This window comes from Schistocerca piceifrons, chromosome 4, assembly GCF_021461385.2.
Source record: "Schistocerca piceifrons isolate TAMUIC-IGC-003096 chromosome 4, iqSchPice1.1, whole genome shotgun sequence".
In the NCBI taxonomy this organism is placed as follows: Eukaryota; Metazoa; Arthropoda; class Insecta; order Orthoptera; family Acrididae; genus Schistocerca; species Schistocerca piceifrons.
Genome location: NC_060141.1, coordinates 720,230,098 through 720,250,712, shown reverse-complemented (window position 1 = coordinate 720,250,712; position 20,615 = coordinate 720,230,098). Strand labels below are relative to the sequence as shown.

The 20,615-nt window shown below is 38.1% G+C and overlaps 1 protein-coding gene across 2 annotated transcripts in view; it reads right to left on the bottom strand.

Moving 5' to 3' along the window:
- The window catches only part of LOC124795123 (L-serine dehydratase/L-threonine deaminase-like), a 91,545-nt gene that overhangs the window by 21,365 nt on the left and 49,565 nt on the right, over positions 1 to 20,615 (bottom strand). For both annotated transcript variants that reach the window (XM_047258985.1, XM_047258986.1), the window contains exon 5: positions 12,688 to 12,812. In XM_047258985.1, coding sequence (XP_047114941.1) covers positions 12,688 to 12,812 — 125 coding nt within the window. The remainder of the gene's footprint in view (positions 1 to 12,687; positions 12,813 to 20,615) is intronic.

The following is a 20,615-nucleotide window of genomic DNA, read 5'->3' as shown; positions in this document are numbered from 1 at the left end:
AACTGTTCCCAGTTCATGGAAAAAGGCACAGGTCACACCCGTCCACAAAATTACCATCCAGTATCCTCGACACTGATTTGTTGTAGAATCATAGAACATATTCTGAGCTCAAACATGATGTATTTTGAACAGAATGACCTCCTCCAAGCCAACCATCATGCATTCCGTAAACATACATAACGTAAAACCCAAATCGTACTTTTCTCATATGACATACTGAATGTGTCGTATCAAGACAGGCAGATAGATGCAGCATTTCTTTATTTCCAAGAAGCATTTGACTCTGTACCACACCTATGCTTATTGTCGAAAGTACAATCATATGGGCATCAAGTGCAATTTGTGACTGGAGTGAGAATTTTTGGTAGGGGCAATATGACAGTGCCATGCAAGTACTTATGGCAAAACTGTGGATGTGCTTACAGATTTTTCCTTTGAATGTGAAATGACTGGGTGTCAGTATGTGGTTGGCTAGGAGGATTAGTAAGGGGGTGATGGGTTTGAAGAACGTTGAGAAAAGGTATGTTCCATGGGCCTGGAGGATGTTGATGTACGAGGGCAATACAGCCACAGTAATCAACAAGGAGTCTGGTGGTAATGGGACAGGAAATGTGGAGAGGTGGTGAAGGAAGTGAATAGTGTCTTGAATGTAGGATGGGATGGGATGCAGATTTGAAGACAAGTGTCCATTCATTTAGTAAACCGTCAGTCAGGCCATCTGTTGTCACCTGTTCACGTCTCCAGAGTGGCAAGTTATGTAATTAGTTTTCTTGTATTTCGATAGTAGCATGTTTCTTAAATTTTGTGCACTTTTTATTTTTTATTTATTTATTAATTTTTTTTTAAGAGGCTTAATCTTGTGTTTTGTAAGCGTATATGCAGGCAATCTGTAGCACAGTTTTCATTTCCTCTGAACACTCAGTTATACAGCTCATTACGGAATCAGCATCCATTGATGACACATCAGGAGAGTAACAAACTTGCATATCTAGGTTTCTGTTTGATTTTATAGTTTACTACTTCAGTTAATCTTGGTTAGGACGTGTGTATGCTGTGTGGGGATGCAGGAGAAGCTGGCCACAGTTTGCATACAGCTGAATGAGGTTTTGGCTACAATCAGTAACCTTCAGGCTACTGATTCCAGGTGCAGAGGTGACGGAGAATCTGGTGTGTTGCACGGGACAACCCAGGTGCTACTTGTTTCACCCATGGGCTCTGCTTCTGAGAAGTCTCCAATTGTACCAAACATGGTGGATCTGCCTTCACAGCAGGGTGAGTGGTGGATGGTAACACATTTGCGTCACTCAAGGCAGAGAGTCGTCTAGCCTTATCTATACGCCATATGAATGGACATGTTGCCATTCCTCCAGAAGGGTTTGAACAAGCACATGTGGGCAAGTGTTTGCTAGTTATCGGAAGCTCCCTGTTAGGCGTGTTATGGAACCCCTTAAGAAGATAGCATTCAGGGCTGGAAAGAAGCCAATGTGCACTCGTTACATCTGCGGTGGGCCTTATCTCGGATATGGAGGTGGCCTTGTCAATGGCTATTAAGCATGCAGGGTGCAGCTATCTGCAAGTTGTGGCTCACAATAGCACTGACGGTGCTGTTGCATGGATTCTGAGGCCATCCTCAGTTCATACAGGCATACTGTTGTTGTCTACTTTGGCCCAAATAAACAGGTATTCATCAGCATTCAGCTTCTTCTTTCTTCTTGTAGACAAATTAAAGGACTTGTCTGGAACAAAGGTATCATAGGAAACCTTCGCCAGTAGCCCTGTACTCTCTGCTATACTCAGTCTTCCAAGCCAAAATGTTTGCATCAGGGAAAGCCGCAAGGCCACCATAATCTGCATGGTTCTACTAGCAAAGGTTCCCTATGGTACCTTGGTTCCGGACAAGCCATTTAATTTGTCTACAAGAAGAAAGAAGAAGCTGAATGCTGATGAATGCCTGTTTATTTGGGCCAAAGTAGGCAACAACTACTGTAAAATAAAGATTACTGGTGACTGCATGTTGTATTATAGACAGTAAAAAATTTCTTCTTTCCTTTTCTAATTCCATATCTTTCAACAAAAAAAATTCACTTATTTACACATTAAAGCATGGTTACGCGCTAGGCATAGTGTGATTTTGAGGGAGCTGATATGTTTCGTCTGGTGACGAGGCACTTGGCTACCTTAAGAGAGCAGACTTAGCCTCACATGCGGCCTGGGCGGTGCGGTGCCTCTAGTTTTACTAGGTAACGCGCGCGCTAAAAAAGCCAGGCTGCAGCTGGCTGAGCAGCCTTTGCTCGTAAGAGCCTGCTGAATATATTTAAAAAAATAGGCTGTGCTGGATTAAATAAAACTATCACGTTCCTACTACTGTTTGCTTTGAAACTCTTGGTTTCTCTTTAATGACTGCCTTGTTCGATTTGAGATTTTCTTTTCTTATGCTTTCTTTTCTTATGCTTTCTTTTTAACTGCAACATCCTTTGCTGTTTGCAAAAGCACTGTTGTTGAATAATTTTTCCATTCAACTATGTTTGTGTAATGTGAGGGTTGCTCAGGCAGTAATGTCCCACATTTTTTCCCAAGCCAATGATGAAGTTGCATATGAACTATTATGTACCCTCTCCCTGAAGTTTCATAAGTGTGCACCAGAATTTGTTTCCTTCGCTAGACAGTACAGCAGCAGCGATATTTCAAAACGGTGTCTGTAAGTGATGTATGTTAAAAGCATTGTGTTTTCATTGAACTTCTCAGTGTGGAGAAAGAAACTGTGGGGAGTATTCAAAAATGTTTGTGTGAAGCATATGGAGTATCTGCAGTTAACAGGAGTACAGAAGATGCCACCACAAGTTGGTTCAGCAGAGATCCATGATTTGGAGCAAGGAGGACTCCAGCCACAGTTGTCACACCTGGACTGTTGCAGCGTACTTATGTTCATTCTTGAGAATCAACACATTATAGCTTGGAAATTGGTGCTGATGTTGTCTATCAGCAAAGGAAGCATGGATGCAATTATCCACGCTCTTCGATACTCAGAAGTGTGTGTTATGTGGGTTCCATGGTTCCCTATGGTGGAACCCAAATTAAAAAAGTTTAGAATTGCTGAAACTTTTTGAAATTTAAGGGGAGGCCTTCTTGTTCCAGACTGCGAAAGGTGATGAAACTTGAGTTCACCATTTTCAGCCTGAAACAAAAAGACAGTCACTGGAATGGCTTCTTCCTCACTCTCTACAGAAGAAAAAATTCAAATCAATTCCTTCCACTGGCAAGATGATGATGACTGTTTTGGGACTGTGAGAGTGTGATACTCATTGTTGTGATGCCAAGAAGCAGTACCACTAATTTGAAGGCATACATGAACACATTATGCAGAATTGGCTCAGGTGATTGGTAACACAGGGGGGTTATGTAGGGATTTTACTAAAGAGGATCAGGTAGTGATTGTGGGTGGGGCTGGCAATAGTATTGACAGGGATGTGGAGTATGACATAGATGGTGACCTGGAAAAGATAGCCACTCAGACTGGCAACACAAATGTGCATTTCGTGGGACTGTTTCAGAGTAACGATGGGCCTCATTTTAATACAGCCATCAGGCATAATAACATGAGACTTGAGGGTGCGCTGATGACAGAAGGCATGAGTCACATTTCAGTGGTGTCGATGGAGTCTATCAGCAGGACGGGTTTCACTAGACATGGCCTGCACCTCGACAGGTATGGAAAGGGGAGGTTGGCAAAGCTTGTAGGTCACAGCATAGGTGGGGGTGGTGTGATCACTCATGGGAAAATTCCTGTAGTTGTGGGTGTTAGAGCGGTACCTTTTTTAGATTGAAGTCAGCTGATAGGTATTTCTGCTTAAGGGAAGTCTCTCTAACAAAGAAACCACTTTCCACAAAGCTTAGGTATCCGAGTAATGAGGGAATTAGTATATTTCATCAAAATATACAAGGTATTAGAGATAAAGTTAGTGAATTGCTTATAGATGTTGACTGTGAAATTATTGGTATATGTGAACACTTCTTAAATAAGGAGATAATTCAGAGGCTTCCTTTACCAGGATACAGGTTGGCTGGCAGCTTTTCTAGGAGCTCTTTGTGGTGTGGGGGAGTAGCCATGTATGTGAAAAACGGTATCCCATTTGAGTCAATTGATGTTTCAAAGTACTGCACTGAAAAGGTGTTTGAATGTTGTGCAGGTGTGGTTAAATTTAGTGGAGCTAAACTTCTAACTTTTGTTATTTATAGATCCCCAGATTCCGATTTCACAACATTTTTGTTAAAGCTAGAGGAGGTTCTTGGTTCACTTTATAGGAAATACAAAAAGTTAGTTATATGTGGTGACTTCAATATTAATTGTATAAGTGATTGTGCAAGGAAAAGGATGCTGGTAGACTTCCTTAATTCATATAATCTTATGTAAACTGTACTCTTCCCAACGAGAGTGCAAGGGAACAGTAGAACAACCACAGACAATATTTTTGTTCCTTCCTCATTACTAGAAGGGCATTCTGCTAGCAAAAAGGTGAATGGCCTTTCAGATCATGATGCACAAATTTTAACTCTAAAAGATTTTTGTGCTGCAACACATGTTAAATACAGTTATCAACTTTTTAGGAAAGCTGATCCAGTTGCTGTAGAGACCTTTGTAAACCTTATCAACGAACAAGAGTGGTAAGATATTTATAGTGCTGATACAGTAGACAATAAATATAATGCTTTCCTCAAGACTTTTCCCGTGCTCTTTGAAAGTTGCTTTCCGTTAGAACATTCAAAACAGGGTACTAGCACAAACAGGCAGCCTGGGTGGCTGGCTAGAGGGATAAGAACATCTTGTAGAACAAAGTGGCAATTATATCAAAATGTTAGAAACAGTCAAAATCTAAATGCAGCAGCCTATTACAAACAGTATTGTAAGGTGCTTAAAAAGTTATTAGGAAGGCAAAAAGTATGTGGTATGCAGATTGAATAGCTAAGTCTCAGGATAAAATTAAAACCATATGGTCAGCTGTAAAGGAAGCGGCTGGTCTGCAGAGACAGGTCGAGGATATAGAATCAGTGCGTAGTGGGAATGTCCGTGTTATTGATAAGTCACATATATGTACAGTATTTAATAATCACTTTCTGAATATAGCAGGTGAACTAAATAGAAACCTAATCCCAACAGGGAATCATATAGCGCTCGTAGAAGAAAAAAGTGTTCAGAGACTGTTACCTGAAATGCTCCTCCACGATACTGACAAGAGGGAAATTGAGTTAATAATTAAATCACTAAAGACCAAGAACCCTCATGGAAATGATGGGGTATCTAGCAGAATACTGAAGTATTGTTCTATGTATGTTAGCCCAGTACTTAGCCATATCTGTAACTTTTCCTTTAGTAGTGGTCGGTTTCCTGACCAATTAAAGTGGAGCCACTTTATAAAAAGGGAGACAGGGATAATGTTGACAATTATAGACCTATTTCTATGCCATCGGTGTTTGCTAAAGTTATCGGGAGGGTTGTATATACAAGGTTACTGGAGCATTTAAATTCACATAATTTGCTGTCAAATGTACAGTTTGGTTTTAGAAATGGTTTAACAACTCTTTTCTCCATGAGGTTTTGGATGGATTAAATAAAAGGTTGCAAACGCTAGGTGTTTTCTTTGATTCAATGAAGGCTTTTGACTGTGTTGACCACAAGATATTACTGCAGAAGTTGGACCATTATGGAGTAAGGGGAGTAGCTCACAATTGGTTCGCCTCTTGCTTTAAGAACAGAAAGCAGAAGGTAATTCTCCGCAATATTGAGTGTGGTAGTGATGTTCAGTCCCAATGGGGCACTGTTATGTGGGGTGTTCCCCAAGTGTCGGTGCTGGGGCCACTGCTGTTTCTTATTTATATAAATGATATGCCTAGTATAAATGATATGCCTAGTATTACAGGTGATTCAAAAATATTTCTGTTTGCTGATGACACCAGCTTGGTAGTGACGGATCTTGTGTGTAATATTGAAACGGTATCAAATAATGTAGTTCATGAAGTAAGTTCGTGGCTTATGGAAAATAATTTGATGTTAAATCACATTAAGACTAAGTTTTTACAGTTTGTAACTCACAATTCAACAAGAACCGATATTTTGGTCAGACAGAATGGGCGTATTATAAGCGAGACGGAACAGTTCAAGTTCCTAGGCATTCGGATAGATAGTAAGCTGTTGTGGAAAGCCCATGTTCAGGATCTTGTTCAGAAACTAAATGCTGCTTTATTTACCAATAGAACAGTATCTGAAATAAGTGACAGTTCAACACAAAAAGTAGTCTACTTCGCATATTTTCATACCCTTATGTCATATGGTATTAATTTTTGGGGTAATTCTTCTGATTCAAAAACGGGGTGTTCGAGCTATGTGTGGTGTAAGTTTGAGAACCTCTTGTCGACCCCTATTCAATAGTCTGGGAATTCTGACATTGCCCTCACAGTATACATTTTCTTTAATGTCGTTTGTTGTTAGCAATATTAGCTTATTCCCAAGAGTTAGCAGCTTTCACTCAGTTAATACTAGGCACAAATCAAATCTGCATGTGGAATGCACTTCCTTGACTCTTGTGTGATAGGGGTGCAGTATTCTGCTGCATCCATTTTCAATAAGCTACCACAAGAACTCAAAAATCTTAGCAGTAGCCCAAACACTTTTAAGTCTAAACTGAAGAGTTTCCTCATGGCTCACTCCTTCTATTCTGTCGAGGAGCTCCTGGACTAGCTGACAAATTAAGCAAATTCCAGCGTTACATTGTTGATTTTCTTTATTTAAACTTACGAACTGTCACCTGAATACGTTTCTTATATTTCATTTTATCTGTTTCTACTATCGTGTTATAATTTCATGTACTGACTCATTCCATGACCATGGAGACTTCTCCTTAATTAGGTACCATGGAACAATAAATAAATAAATAAAATCAAACACACTCAAAAAGCACTTCCAGTGACTTTGGTACCATAACAACACAGGGGATGTTTTGATTCAACACGATAAGGCTCAGCCGCACATGAGGACTTTTGAACACACAATGAAATAGGGTTGGATGGTGATAACCAGCTACCTTATAGTCCTGGCCTACCTCCATAAGGCTGCCACTTATTTGGGCCATTAGGGGATAGCTTTCATGAAAGACTCTTTGAGGGTGATGAACAGGTGATTCATGCAGTGAAAACAATGGCTTTGTCACTAGAACAAGGTCTGGTACCAGCAGAACAAATATGCTCTTGTGTTTTGCTGGAGGAAAGCCACAGAACTGGAAGAGGATTACATGGAAAAATGGTGTGTGTTTGGAAAGCATCATTCTTTCATGTGTGTAATTACATTCTGGGTGACACACTTCCATTTTTAATATGCTGAAATTGTTGCTTAATTTAATAGTCAACCTCCCTATTTGTCTCACCATAATCTATATTTCTGACTTCCCGTATGATGCATCTGCCTTTTTCAGTCATTGAATCTATTTATATTCTGCATCTTACAAATCTATGACCACATCTGAGTATAAATTGGTCTAGGACTGACAGATCTTGTGAAATTTCTTTACTATTTGATAAAATTTATTAATTAAATTTTTAGTTCAATCTTGCCCTTGCTAATTCCAATTTTTATTCACTTTTTTCTGGAAGAATATGTTAAGGGCAAGCATTTTGTCATTCTTCGCAAATCCTATTAATGTATGATCTCTTATCATTGGATGGTATCATACCCAAATTTTCCCAATGTGCCAATGCAAATGCGACAACACAAAATGTGACAAAGATTCCTAATGACCCAGGATAATTTATTTAGTTGATCTATTTAACCACTCTCTGGCCTTTTTACTCCCAGGCTTGAAGTTGGACCCTGGTATGTGCAGAGCCAGATAATGAAAACTTACAGACAATGAACAATCTATCAACTTTGTTTCCATGCAGTAAGTGCATAATAATACAGAACTGTTTCTTGTCAGGCACTGTTACAATATACACTCAAGATGGCTGCCTTTTAAGTTTTTACAAAACCAATGAAAGAAAAACATATTTGGGTATATATCATTTTGTTGTTTCTCCAAATATTCATCTTTAAAACTTGTTGAGTACCAGTCTGCTTTAATTGTTCTGTGATACTTCAGAGAAATGGTTGTGACATATCCAGCATAAACAAAGAAAAAAAAGCAATAATCTTCTTGAAAGTATCTCATGAATGAAATGCACTTCTTGGCTTTGGTTCATTTTGGAACAGCCGAACACTCAACTGCTGAATAGTTTGCCGCTCATTCGAATACATGCAAGTTTTGTCTCCTGGTACAATGTTGTATATGGATTTTAAATTGCCCTGATCACATTCTTTGCACATTTTCTTACATGAATTCATACTAATCCGTTTCTTAGCTTTAGTTAAATTGTAAAGGCTCCATCAGGAACAGATCTCTTTCACAGAAAATTAAAGGCATTACAGTCTTCAAGATCCCTAAGAATACATCTATATCAAACTAACTTACATGTCAATATTTATCAACGTTACAAAATTCTCTTAACCAACTGCAAACAATATTTCCTGATGGCGACTGACAACAAAAAATTGAATGAACTGATTCAAGGTACCGTTATTGAGTTAAGACTGTACAAAAATCATTTAAAAAATCACCAAATGGAAGCATTCACATGAAAATTTTATTACACCATTGATTCAAACACTCATTGTAAGCAAACTACCTCAGCCAGTTTCTGAACTGTCATTGTTTCAACAACAACAACAACAACAACAAAAAAGTAACAAATTTTTAAAATAAGTTATGTCACATCTAAATGGTACTAGAAAGTTGTCATTTGTAAAAATTTAAAGGTGACTTCCATAAAAATGTTGCTGCTATGGTAATGAAAGACTGCAAAGCAATTCACTGCATTCAAAAAAAAGAGACTGTTCGTGACTGAGAGAAATTGAGAAAACAGGTCCATGTGAGCACTGACTGATCTTTCTGGCTCTTAGTGATTAAAATTCTTCTGGGTATTATGGCCGCGTCATTGCTAAAAACTAACAACAATAATAAACTAAAATTGACATTTTGGCCGAATTGCAACGGCCTTCCTCAGGGCACGAGTCGTGCACTCAGGAAGGCCGTTGCAATTCCGCCAAAACATCGGTTTTAGTTTACTATTGGTGTTAGTTTTTAGCAATGATGTGGCATAATGCCCAGAAGAATTTTAATCACTATGACACCGGCTGTGGATGCCTACGTTCTAATTTCTGGCTCTTCTCAAGACCAAAAAAATGGCCCATTGGTTTCATACCTGGCTGCTGAACTGGCCATTGACTAGGGCCACTATAACCAATCCATCATCCACAAGACTGAAAGTCAATGGGATTCCTCACACTGAGTGTAAATTGCGTCTGGCCCTACCACTGAAAGAACATTAGCCCATGAATTCTCGGTGCCACATCTCCCAGAAACTCCAGGTAGATATGTTCAAGGAACATTTTGTAGCTTACTCCATTTAGTTGTTGAAAGGAACTAAGTTCTAATCACAAAACCACTGACAGCATTGGCTCATACACACGCAGTGAATTAAACAATGGAAAATACAGGATGGAATAATGACAGTATTATGAAAAGAATACACTGCTACTCACCATATAATGGAGATGCATGAATGTGTTCATGTGTATATTGTCTAATTCAGGAGGAGGCCTTTTGGCAGAAAGCTTACTCCTTTAACAACCTTTTTGTTGTGCTTACTTGTGACTCAACACATCTGCTATATGGTGAGTAGCAATCTATCCTTTTCATAATATTGACATGTAATGAACTGAGTGACCAACTAAACTACCAGTATTTGTAGGTTTTTGTCATTCTTTACATGGTGCACTCCTAGTGGTGTAAATGCCCCCTTAAACATGTCATCAGTATCTAAAATATGTAATTAGAACATGATGGTTTCAAGTACTTTGTTGTACGAACTAATCTGCAACCTCTACTGATTGTGATGCCCAACTGCTACAACACCTGCATCTTTCACAATGACACAGGTCTAGCTGTTGTCCATACAAGATTCTCAAAACAGCTGTTAGAAGTTACGTTTAGATCACACGTGAACAGCGTTTACCGAAGGCAACATTGTGTTGAATTAAATTTAACATATTTTTGAGCGATAGTTCTGAGATACTGTCAAAGGATTGGTGCATGCAGAAACTATATTGATTTGTGCAAAGAATTTGGTCTCTAAAAAAGTCATTTTACACAAGTATGTTCCACAATGTTTATAACAAATTAATGCCTCCACACTTCTCCCCCTGACCCATCTTAAAGACCTTTTTGCAAATGCACTGGACAGTCCATTCCATCATTTGCACATTTTGTCTGATTGTTTAGATCATCAGTGTCCTCATTACCAACCAAAGTGCTTCTGAATTCCAAAGATGATTGATTTTAGATTATTCTAGTAAACAAATCATGGTGGAAAGCTTGCACACTGCAGTAACAACACTACAAACAATATGCGTTTTTGGCCACTACATGACTCCAGTCATGTGCTGATCAATTAGTCATGTAACAGATGCAAAAGAATTTGTACTAGTTAAAGCTGAAAGTTGTAAGGATGGTAATGTACATACAATTAATCCAAGATACGGGTGGAGTTATATTAAGTCAATAATTTGTATCATACACCAGTCTGCAGTGATCACTCATAAACATGAAAGTATTTGGAAAGTGTTAGTTTATTTGGAAACACTTCACTTTAACATATTAACTGAAGATTAAGTTTTAGTCTGCCAGAAAGTTTTGTGAAAAATATCTTTAACAAAAGCTGCTGTTTACAACAATGTCAAACATACTGATCACAGAACAGGTGATCAAAATTGATTAGCCCTAGATTTGAAGATATGAAACAGATAAAAAGAGTGATGTCATGTTTAGAAAAATGCTGGATGCAATATTTTTGCTTGTAGCCTTGATTTGTAACAACAGGGAGTGGAAAGGGAAGAGCAGCAGCATGCCACTGTGCCATTAATCTAGGAGTAGGAGAGAAATAGCAGCCTTTGTGCAGGCACAAACAGTGCAGGGTGATTCTTTAAGACTTCATAACTTTACTTACATGCAGAATTTTATTGAGAAGACTTTACTGGTAGTAGAGGTATGATCTTGTACCAAAATACAGTAAGTTTTGCCCCACACATTCAGTTTCACTTTGGCTGCACGTGGTTGCCATTGACCACACAGCATACGTCCCATCTGCAGTCAATTTCTTGCTACACTTTTTTCAGCATATCTGGCATCAGTTCTGGGTCTGCAGCAATAATCTGACCTATTAACTCTTGGAATATGGAGGGGCTCAAGCCTGGATAACAGGGTGGCCATGTAATCAGATCCCCCCAGACCAAGCCAATGACCTCTGAAGTCATTTTGGAGAGCATCTTGCATTTCTCTAAGGTAGTGAAGTGTTTCTCTGTCTTGTTGGAAGTGAATGTGTCCATCTTGATCATCATCATGGAATAAAAACTTAAAGCACATTCAGAAACATGCAACCATTTATGGTTTTTTCATGGAAAAAAAGAGAGGTCTGTACACCTTAGTTTTACTGAAGGCACACTAAATAACTAAATAAATAAATAAATAAATAAATAAATAAATACACTTTTGGGCTACCATGAATGTTTTCCACATAGTGGTTTGGCTTCTCACTGCCCCAAATCCTGTAGCTGTGTTTGTTGACATTCCCAATGACAGGAAATGTTGATTCGTTGCTAAAAACCATGTGAGTACTCAACGTTTTATTTTCCTCAGTCCAGCATAAAATTTTTTGCACAAAATGCATCTGTATCTTTGAGGACATGTAACAATGTTAGTCTGCATTACTTCAGGTGCAATCTTTCTCATAACACTCTTCAGACAGTTGATTGAGGAACTCCAAGCACTCGTTATGTACAATGCATTGATTTCCTGGGACTGTACACAAAATCCACTCTCACTCACTCAACAATAGCCTCAGAAACTCATGGGTGACATGGAGATATGTTATGATTTCTACAACCAGTTTAAATGAACTTCTGATGCCGGTAGTGAATTGTAGGTCTATACAAGGTTCCTTACAGTTATCGGTAAAATTTATGTTGATCCCTCGTTGCTGACTTTGTTTCTTCCATCTAACGAACATATTCAGGTCCTGTGAAGCCTGCCATTTTTATTTTCAACTTTCCATCATCCTTGGTGGGAAAATTTGATACCGCAACAAGAAGTGAATGAAACTTTTGCAACAAGATGGCACCTTAACCATATGTCTGTCATCCCAATAAAGTTCTATATGTAAGTAAAGTTGCAAAATCCTTTTAAAATCTCCCTATACATAGCGGTAACCATAAATTATTGAATCTGTGTGAATAATTAGTTTCTAACTGTTCTTTCATGGATTTAATGTATGTCTTAACTCATTCTGCATCAAGTGAAACAATAAGTTACTGTTACCAGTCACTGTTTCAAGAGTAAACTTGTTGTTTCATTCACTACTCACAACAATCACGGTAAAGCCTAACCTAAAATGTTCACATTTAAAGTCATTTTACATCCTCAAAGGTTTTTCTTCATGATGGAAACTACAAAACACAACACAGTACATGAAGCACTGAATGAAGAATGAAAAATAGCACATACTAAATGCAAATGACAGTACGTATTCTTAGGTAAACTGTGTACGTACCTACTTCCTTGAGGCCATCCAAAATACCTGTCAACAGGCCACCACCCCCCACAGATGCGACTATTACAGCTGGTCTCTCGGGCATTTCTAAACTCAGTTCTCGTACAACAGTTGTGCAACCTTCCCTGCAAATAAAACCTGTATGAGAAAGAGAAATGTTATCTACTTGTTTACAATCACTAGCTTCTTTTAAATGCTTGTAACCACAATATTTTATGAATTTGCAAACCTTGCTGAAGACAAGGTACTTAACACTTATGATTAAAAATTGTATCTAGTACCCAATGGTGGTCTCTTGAGATTTGTCTGCACTGCTATTCAAAAATGCAGACAGCCACAGTGCATATTTTATCAGAACAACATGAAAAGGATAGTTGCTATCCACCATATGGCAGAGATGCTGAGTCAGATAGGCACAACAAAAAAACTGTCAGAAAGTGAGCTTTCGGCCAACAAGGCCTTCAGTGAAAAGTCACACACACACGACCACAGTTCTGGCAGCTGAGACCTGACCTGGTCTGGCTTCAGCTGCCAGAGACTGTGGTCGTGCGCGTGTGCGCGTGCGTGCTTTCTTGGATTTTCTATTGTTTGATTTTGTAGTAGACAATGTTTTTGACAAACAATATTTTTGTAGAATTCCAACACTGCATTCGTAGAGGGATCGACAAATGTATTCTACCACATTACTTATTTATTTTTCTCTCTGTCATGCTGACAAATTGGGTGAATGGTGACTATAGTTCGATCCAGAAATGATGGCAGTTCGCGCAGCTAGACACACGGATGGAGATTGCATTGTTGCCAGTTCCGAACGACATCTGCGGTATGCCCATACAAATGCATTGCATTCGAAGAACGCTTGTATACTGTAAATTATCTCTCTTGTTTGCTTGTACAGAATTTCTTGCTTACCACCACCACCACCACCACCACCATCATTAATGACAACACACAACAAATGGAATAAAAATTCAATAAATAACTCACTACGATCACATTTAATGCTCACGTTAGTTACAACATTCACAGCAGAGTGCTGAGAACACTACTGAAAGCTCACTGATTGCCAAGAATGTGTGACATAGATGCACAGAACAAGCGTAAACTCTACCGCCATTATCCATGACTCCAACTATAGTTTTGAATGCGTCCATTCATTATCAAACCATTACCTGAGTAGTTCTGAAATGATTAATAAAATAACACTTGTACTCTGTCACAGCACAGATGATTCAGTGTATAACAGCACTTATATTAAGAATGCAGAATGTCCAAAGTTTAAGATTTGTGAATAGCTTAAATGTTATTTCATTAATCTTTTCAGAACCACACAGGTAATACTTCGATAATGAACGGACATGCTCAAAACTAGTGCTCATTCACTGATCCAAGAAACGAAGAAATAATAATGCAGAATTACATTTTTTGAAATTCATTATCTGGCAAAGAGCTTACGTTTGAACTTCAGACACCTTGAATATTTTTCAGCACACTATCACAGGTTGAATCACTGCTGTACACATTTTGTTGAAACTGAATCAAAATCTACAAACGCAAAACAGAGGTAATTCATACTCATCACTCCATTTAATTATTTTACTCACCACTTGTGAGTGGTCCACTGTCTTATATCCACTTAAAAAGCCAATTCATTCCTTTGCGTGATCAAAATTGAATATTTATGTACGAGGTTGGAAATTATTTTCATGCAAATCTTGTTATTGTGTAGAATAGGCTGATATGTCTATAGCCCCATGCCCCAATCTGTCTCCTTTCTTGTGAAATTCGACAATGATAGCATTGTTCCAGTTTTGGGAAACTGTTTCTTTTCCACACACATTCTGTAAATAGTTTTGGAAGTTCATTTCTTTCAAATAAAATACATTAATAATTTCGTCTGGATATGTGAATTCCAGACAAATGCCTCAAGAGCTGAATGTCTGATAACCAAGAAACATAGAGAAAAGCATACAGAAGTCATTAAACGAGAACCAGTGCAAAAGAGTGGGTAAAGTTGGATTAGGAGACAAAACAATCAAGAGTGCCTTGAAACAAAGCACAAGGCAACAGCAAAAACTTTTTGGCATATTTTATGAACCTATTTGTGTTGTGTGAAAAGGGAGAATAGAGCTAGCTCAATTAGAAGGTGGCAGTTTTTGAAAGATGAATTGTTTATCCAACCTTGTGGAAGATTAATTATTATCACTGTGAGACAAAACATTAACAAAATGTTAATGCTTGGAGTGAAACTTGGAAGTGATAAAGATCTACTGATAGAGACTCAATATGACTATTAGATGAGAAAGCTTCTCCAAGATTGTACAACACTCTCGGGTAGCTGCCATAGAAGCAGCTAGAAACAAAATCATTTCTAGAAGTCCAGTGTTTGATGTAGTTTGACACTGTACAGCAGTCCATGGAGGTCTGTAAGCCAATCATTCTGGAGAGCTATGAGAAGTTAAGAGAAGCATATAGCATAAGTTTACTTAGCTCCTGATCAGGTAAGAGCATGCATGTGGAGAATAATGTGATTAAGTATAAGAAATCCTGCGATTTGAAGTGACTGCTTCAGTTCACCCTATAAAGCTCCTGAGAGAGATTTTAACCAGTTATTGAAACACTAAGCAGATGATATTGTTTATAAAGGGCCAGTCAAGTGGTATAGCTTTTCAATGGGAATGGCAGCTGCTGAGACTTGTAAAATAATGAAAGAGTTTGGTTTGAAGTTACGTTGACTGTACTGGATTAAGACATGTTGGCAGACTAACCTAAGTGAGTTTTGGGGTAGTGAGATACTTGGTTCAAGGTTGTCCAAATACTTAGCAGTCTTCTTAGTCTTGTTTATGAGTGTCCAAAATGGTCAATGCCTCACTAAGTATTAATCAGGGCAACAAGAGAGTACGGAATTTTTGTACGTCTTCTTGATCAACACAAAAATTTAAAACTTTTAACTAGTAACTGTATGTCTGGAATATCAGTATGATATTTTAATAGACAATGTTTGTCTACCGTATCATACCATTCCCAAAAAAATATTAAAAATATTCCCCCTATGACGATTGATGTATTGACAAGCTGAAACTTGTGAATACTATTTGAAAAAGTAAAAGTAACTGAAAGGATACTCAGAATGTAACTGCCACACTGCATAATCACAAACACACCTGACCATACCAAAGACTGAAAATAACATTTTTCCTTTCTTTTATATTCTGATATTACTTGAAACGAGAAGCAGTATCATGAAAACCACAAGGTATCATCCATTAAATTTAGGGTGTGCCTTCTAGGAGAGCTGAGAGATTAAAGTTATAGCAATCACATTCTTAGTTTTTAACATGAGAACTGGATCACTGCACTAGCCTCTTAGAACACACATGGGCCAGAGAAGTTGAACGGCAGCAAATAGCTTGTATGACCTATGATTAGATTCTCAATCCATGCTGGCATACTGACGGATCAACAGGAGCTGGACTTCAGCGACATCTTAGTGAGATGATCAAAGGGAGCACTTATTCCACAGTTTGTCCATGCTGAAATCACTATATCTACAAATTAAATCATTAGTTAAAAGGATTTTCACTGCTTTCTTTACCACAGAGACCTACAACAATGAGTCGACACCAGGCTTTCAACATATGGAGTAGAGTGGCCAGTATTGATGCAGTGATTTAATGGGGTATAAGAGATGGATGAACCTTATGTGTTTGGGACATCCCTAATGGGTTGTATGTGTTGGCTTCTGGATGTACGCAAGACCACACTTGCAGGGAATTTTGTAAAAAAAAAAAAAAAAAAAAAAAAATAATAATAAAATAAAATCAGCTGTGGACAGCAGTGGATCAAAACTGTGGCGTATAACAATGAACACACTTATGGCATCAACTTTATCATTCTGAGACTTCGTGGTAAAGGGAGCAGTGGAACTTTGTTTAGCTAAAGATTTGATTACTAAAGACAGGATATTTCAGACTGAAAAAAGCATGGGCTCCGGCACTTTCTTTGATCAGCTTGCAAAGATGTCACTACAGACCACTTCTATTGATGCAGAAATATCCTGGGATAGATCAAGTGCCTAAACCCAGGATATTACATACAAGCTCTTTGCTGCTGATCATCATCTCTGGCCCTTGTGTGTTCTGTGATGCTAACAGAGTGACACAGTTCTTGGGTTTCACATAGTCTCTCAGATTACTTGAAGATGACTGACATTTGCGACCATAGTATCAGTGAAGAAATGGAGTTTCTGCAGCTGCGTGCTCAAATCCTAATAAATCAAGCAACATGCTGCAAAAATATCAAGATGCACTCGCACCATCTTATATTCAATATAATGTGAATAACTACACAAAATGAATGCAGTATTCTCTACAAAAATAATTACTATTTAGTTGTCACAACTGTTTTATAATGTACCAAAACCCATATCAGATTCAGGAAATTCTATGGAGTAACAATTGTAACAACAATGGCATAGTACTGACAGACTGAAATGCCACATCAAGAGCACTACATTAATTAGCACAAGATCTGAATGAATTAAAATTAAACAGTGAATGAAACACGGCAAACTTAAAGGCCAAACAGTCGAACTTTATGAAAACAGGAGTACATAGAAAATGAAGACTTATTTTATGGAGAAGTAAAAAAGATGGTCTAAAATTGACAGAGAATACAAAATAAGATATCTACAACACGAAAATTTTTATATCTGAAGTTGAGACAGGCTGTTTGTTGAATTACCAACTGAATTTTACTCACACTTTACTGCTGTAAAGGGTTCTTTTTGGAAAAGAACATTTACTGTATCTTACTAGTCTGCTAACAGTGTAGTTATTACCCTCAACAAATCCTTGAACTTAAGGTCTTAACAGTTTCCATTGTTTCTAAGTGTTGAATTAATGTTTTAATTCTGAGTCCTTCAGCACCAGTGAGGATTGGCAATACCACATATGTTGATTGCAAAGGGCAGTCAGAGCTTTATGGAAATGGTAGAGATGAGAAGAAAAGGAAAGAAAGAGGTGGGGCAGTATTTCACTTCAGAACGAATTTTCACTCTGCAGCACAGTGTGCATTTATTTGAAACTTCCTGGTAGATTAAAACTATGTGCCAGAATGGGACTTGAATCTGGGATCTTTGCCTTTCATGGGCAAGTGCTCTACTGACTCAGCTATGCAAGCACATATGCAAAAGATATTGTGAAATAATTGTGAGACGTTTCCCCAGGTTTAACTGAAAGTGGCTAGTTGTAAATCCACAGAAAACAGCATTAATGAATTTCCACACAGATCAAAATAAAAATGCACCAGTATCAATAATGTGTATGTATAACCAAAAGATCAGTGCAGTTACTGAAGCCAAATTTCTTGGGTTTCATATTATAGAAAATCTTAACTGGAGTTCTCACATCACTTTCCTACATTCAAAACTAGCAAAAATGAGCTATATAGTAAGAATTCTTTGCTACAACACTAGTGCTGAAACTGTTGTGGTCTGGAGGTGTCCACTTTGATGAAAATCTCGCTGCTGCCGAAAAAGACTAATAAAGGTGTCCTGGTAGGACAGATGCGTGGGTTCGAGGGCAGGACACACACGATGAACATAACTCAGAATAGCGAATAGCAAAATATATTACTCAACTTTGGTAATGCTGGCTACTGCAATTGCAGAATGCAGGATTGGCCTATCTGTACTGCGATGACTATAGTTCCATGAACACAAACTAATAATGTTCTCTGAACTTAAGACAGAAGAAAAACAATGTCTTGATGTATTATCCAAAGAACAGTTCCAAACTAACAGTACTCAGTTAAATATCTAGGTAGGCAGTATCTGTTCATACACTATAATTCTATTAACTGTTCTGTTTCTAATGAAGGCTAACTACTGTCTGTCTATTGGCCACTGTTTCTATTTCACTTGACAACTTGAAGACATGACGAATGTTCTGCAGGAATTCCATAGCAATACTTGGACTGCCTTACAACTTGTAGCTGCTTGTGCATGGTTGCTTAAGAGCGTGTGTATTATAATATAATAAAATAATGGAATAGATGATGATAAACTGTTGAAATGCGTGGGTTTTTAAAATGTATTGAATTAATGAGATTAATTTTTCGGCATGAATGACAAGCACAATAAGCTGAGCTACGCCTGGAAATAAGTTCATATTATTTTGCGGGGTGAAGTAGTTTCTTTCTCCGCTGTAGATTTGTGCTTAGCATTCTTTATAATGCTACATTTGGTCGCCGTGTTCACCTTTGAAGTCTTGACCGTGTTCCCATTAAGCTTATCGGATCTTCGTAATTTTCCAAAGTACACAGGTGGGCTTCAGTTCTTGTAATTATCGTACTATTTGAAATAACAACTCACGCAACCTTTCTGTTAATAAAACAATACTGTATTTTTCTAAACGGTGCATATATGAAATACATACTCCTCACTTATTCATAGCGGCCCCAAAATGGCGGTCTACAATTACTCGCTAAAAATGGCGTGCTTCTCACTCGTTCACTAGCTGAGCACGAATCCTTCCTTCCTTCCTTCCTTCCTTCCTCCTACTGGTACAAGAAAAACTCGTTTTTTAACAACTGAAAATCAAAAATACCTGACGATAGGCATAGGCTCTATGATGGGCTACCGCTTCATCTTTTCTCTTTCTCTCTGCCTTTAAAGAAGACGAAAACAAAAGAAATGCAAAAGGTTTATCACAGTATCTTCCTGGTGGCACTGCCGCCCCAGAGAGAGAGAGAGAGAGAGAGAGAGAGAGAGAGAGAGAGAGAGAGTGTCTCGCGGGCAGCCTGACGGGTTTGACGCACAGCAATGTTTCTGCTGTAGACAGACAACATGGTATTTCTGGTACCAACTGTTGCAGCGGCAGCTCAGTTCACCACAGGAACAATTAGAGCCATACTCTGCATGTGCCCATTGCTGAGGTATGGTATCATTTTTTGGAGAAATGTACACCACCTCAAAACTGTATTCAGGAACCAAAACACAATGATGAAGAGTAATTCGACAAGCACGCGGCAGACAACCATGCGAACGTTTCTTTAAAAACTAAAAATCTTACCCCTTCTCTGCAATGATAAACCAGAAATAGTTGTGTGTGTTAAAAAGAGTATAGTCAGGAAAGAAAACTTCTTTATTCAAAACAATATTGTCCACAATTACAGTACCGGATCGAACTGTGGCATACATGTTGCTCATTGCAACACTACATTGTACCAAGAAGGTGTATATCATGCAGAAATGAAACTATACACACATACAAAATCTCTTTCTGAAGTAAACACCTTTAAAAGTCTGTGACATCTTACCTACTGCAACACTGCTTTTATTCAAGCTCTCAGTACCTCATGAATGAAAACATGTCAGTCATTCATATCTTTAATTACAATTGTACAGCATACACTCAAATCTGTATTTATTCATTATGAAATGTAAACAACACACTATTCATTTTATGAAGCCAATTTATTATAAAAATTTAAATGACATTGTTTTGCAACTTGTAAAGTCAATAGGCAAAAAAGATTTTCTGTCCAATATCTGCTGTACAATATATTTACTGAAAAGAGATTTATATGGAAAAACTTATCAGAACTCGCGACCCAACCTAATGGTTTTTCTTCCAGCAGTAGCTCTGACACCATTCATTAATCCCCACTTCACACTGTATGTGCCTTATTACCTACTGCCTGCTGGTATGCTACTGGCAGCAATTTATATAGCACAAAGAAAGGAGAATGTTTCTTCATTCCATCAGACACCTGAAATCTCTTTACTCTTCCAAACTAGTCTGCTTTATTTCCCCTCTAGTACCTCTTTAAATACTGCAATCTGCTTGCCATCCAAGCCCACAACTGTGCTCCCTTTATCCCATTTTCCTCATAATATTTCTCCATTTTCTGCTTTTCCTTCTGCA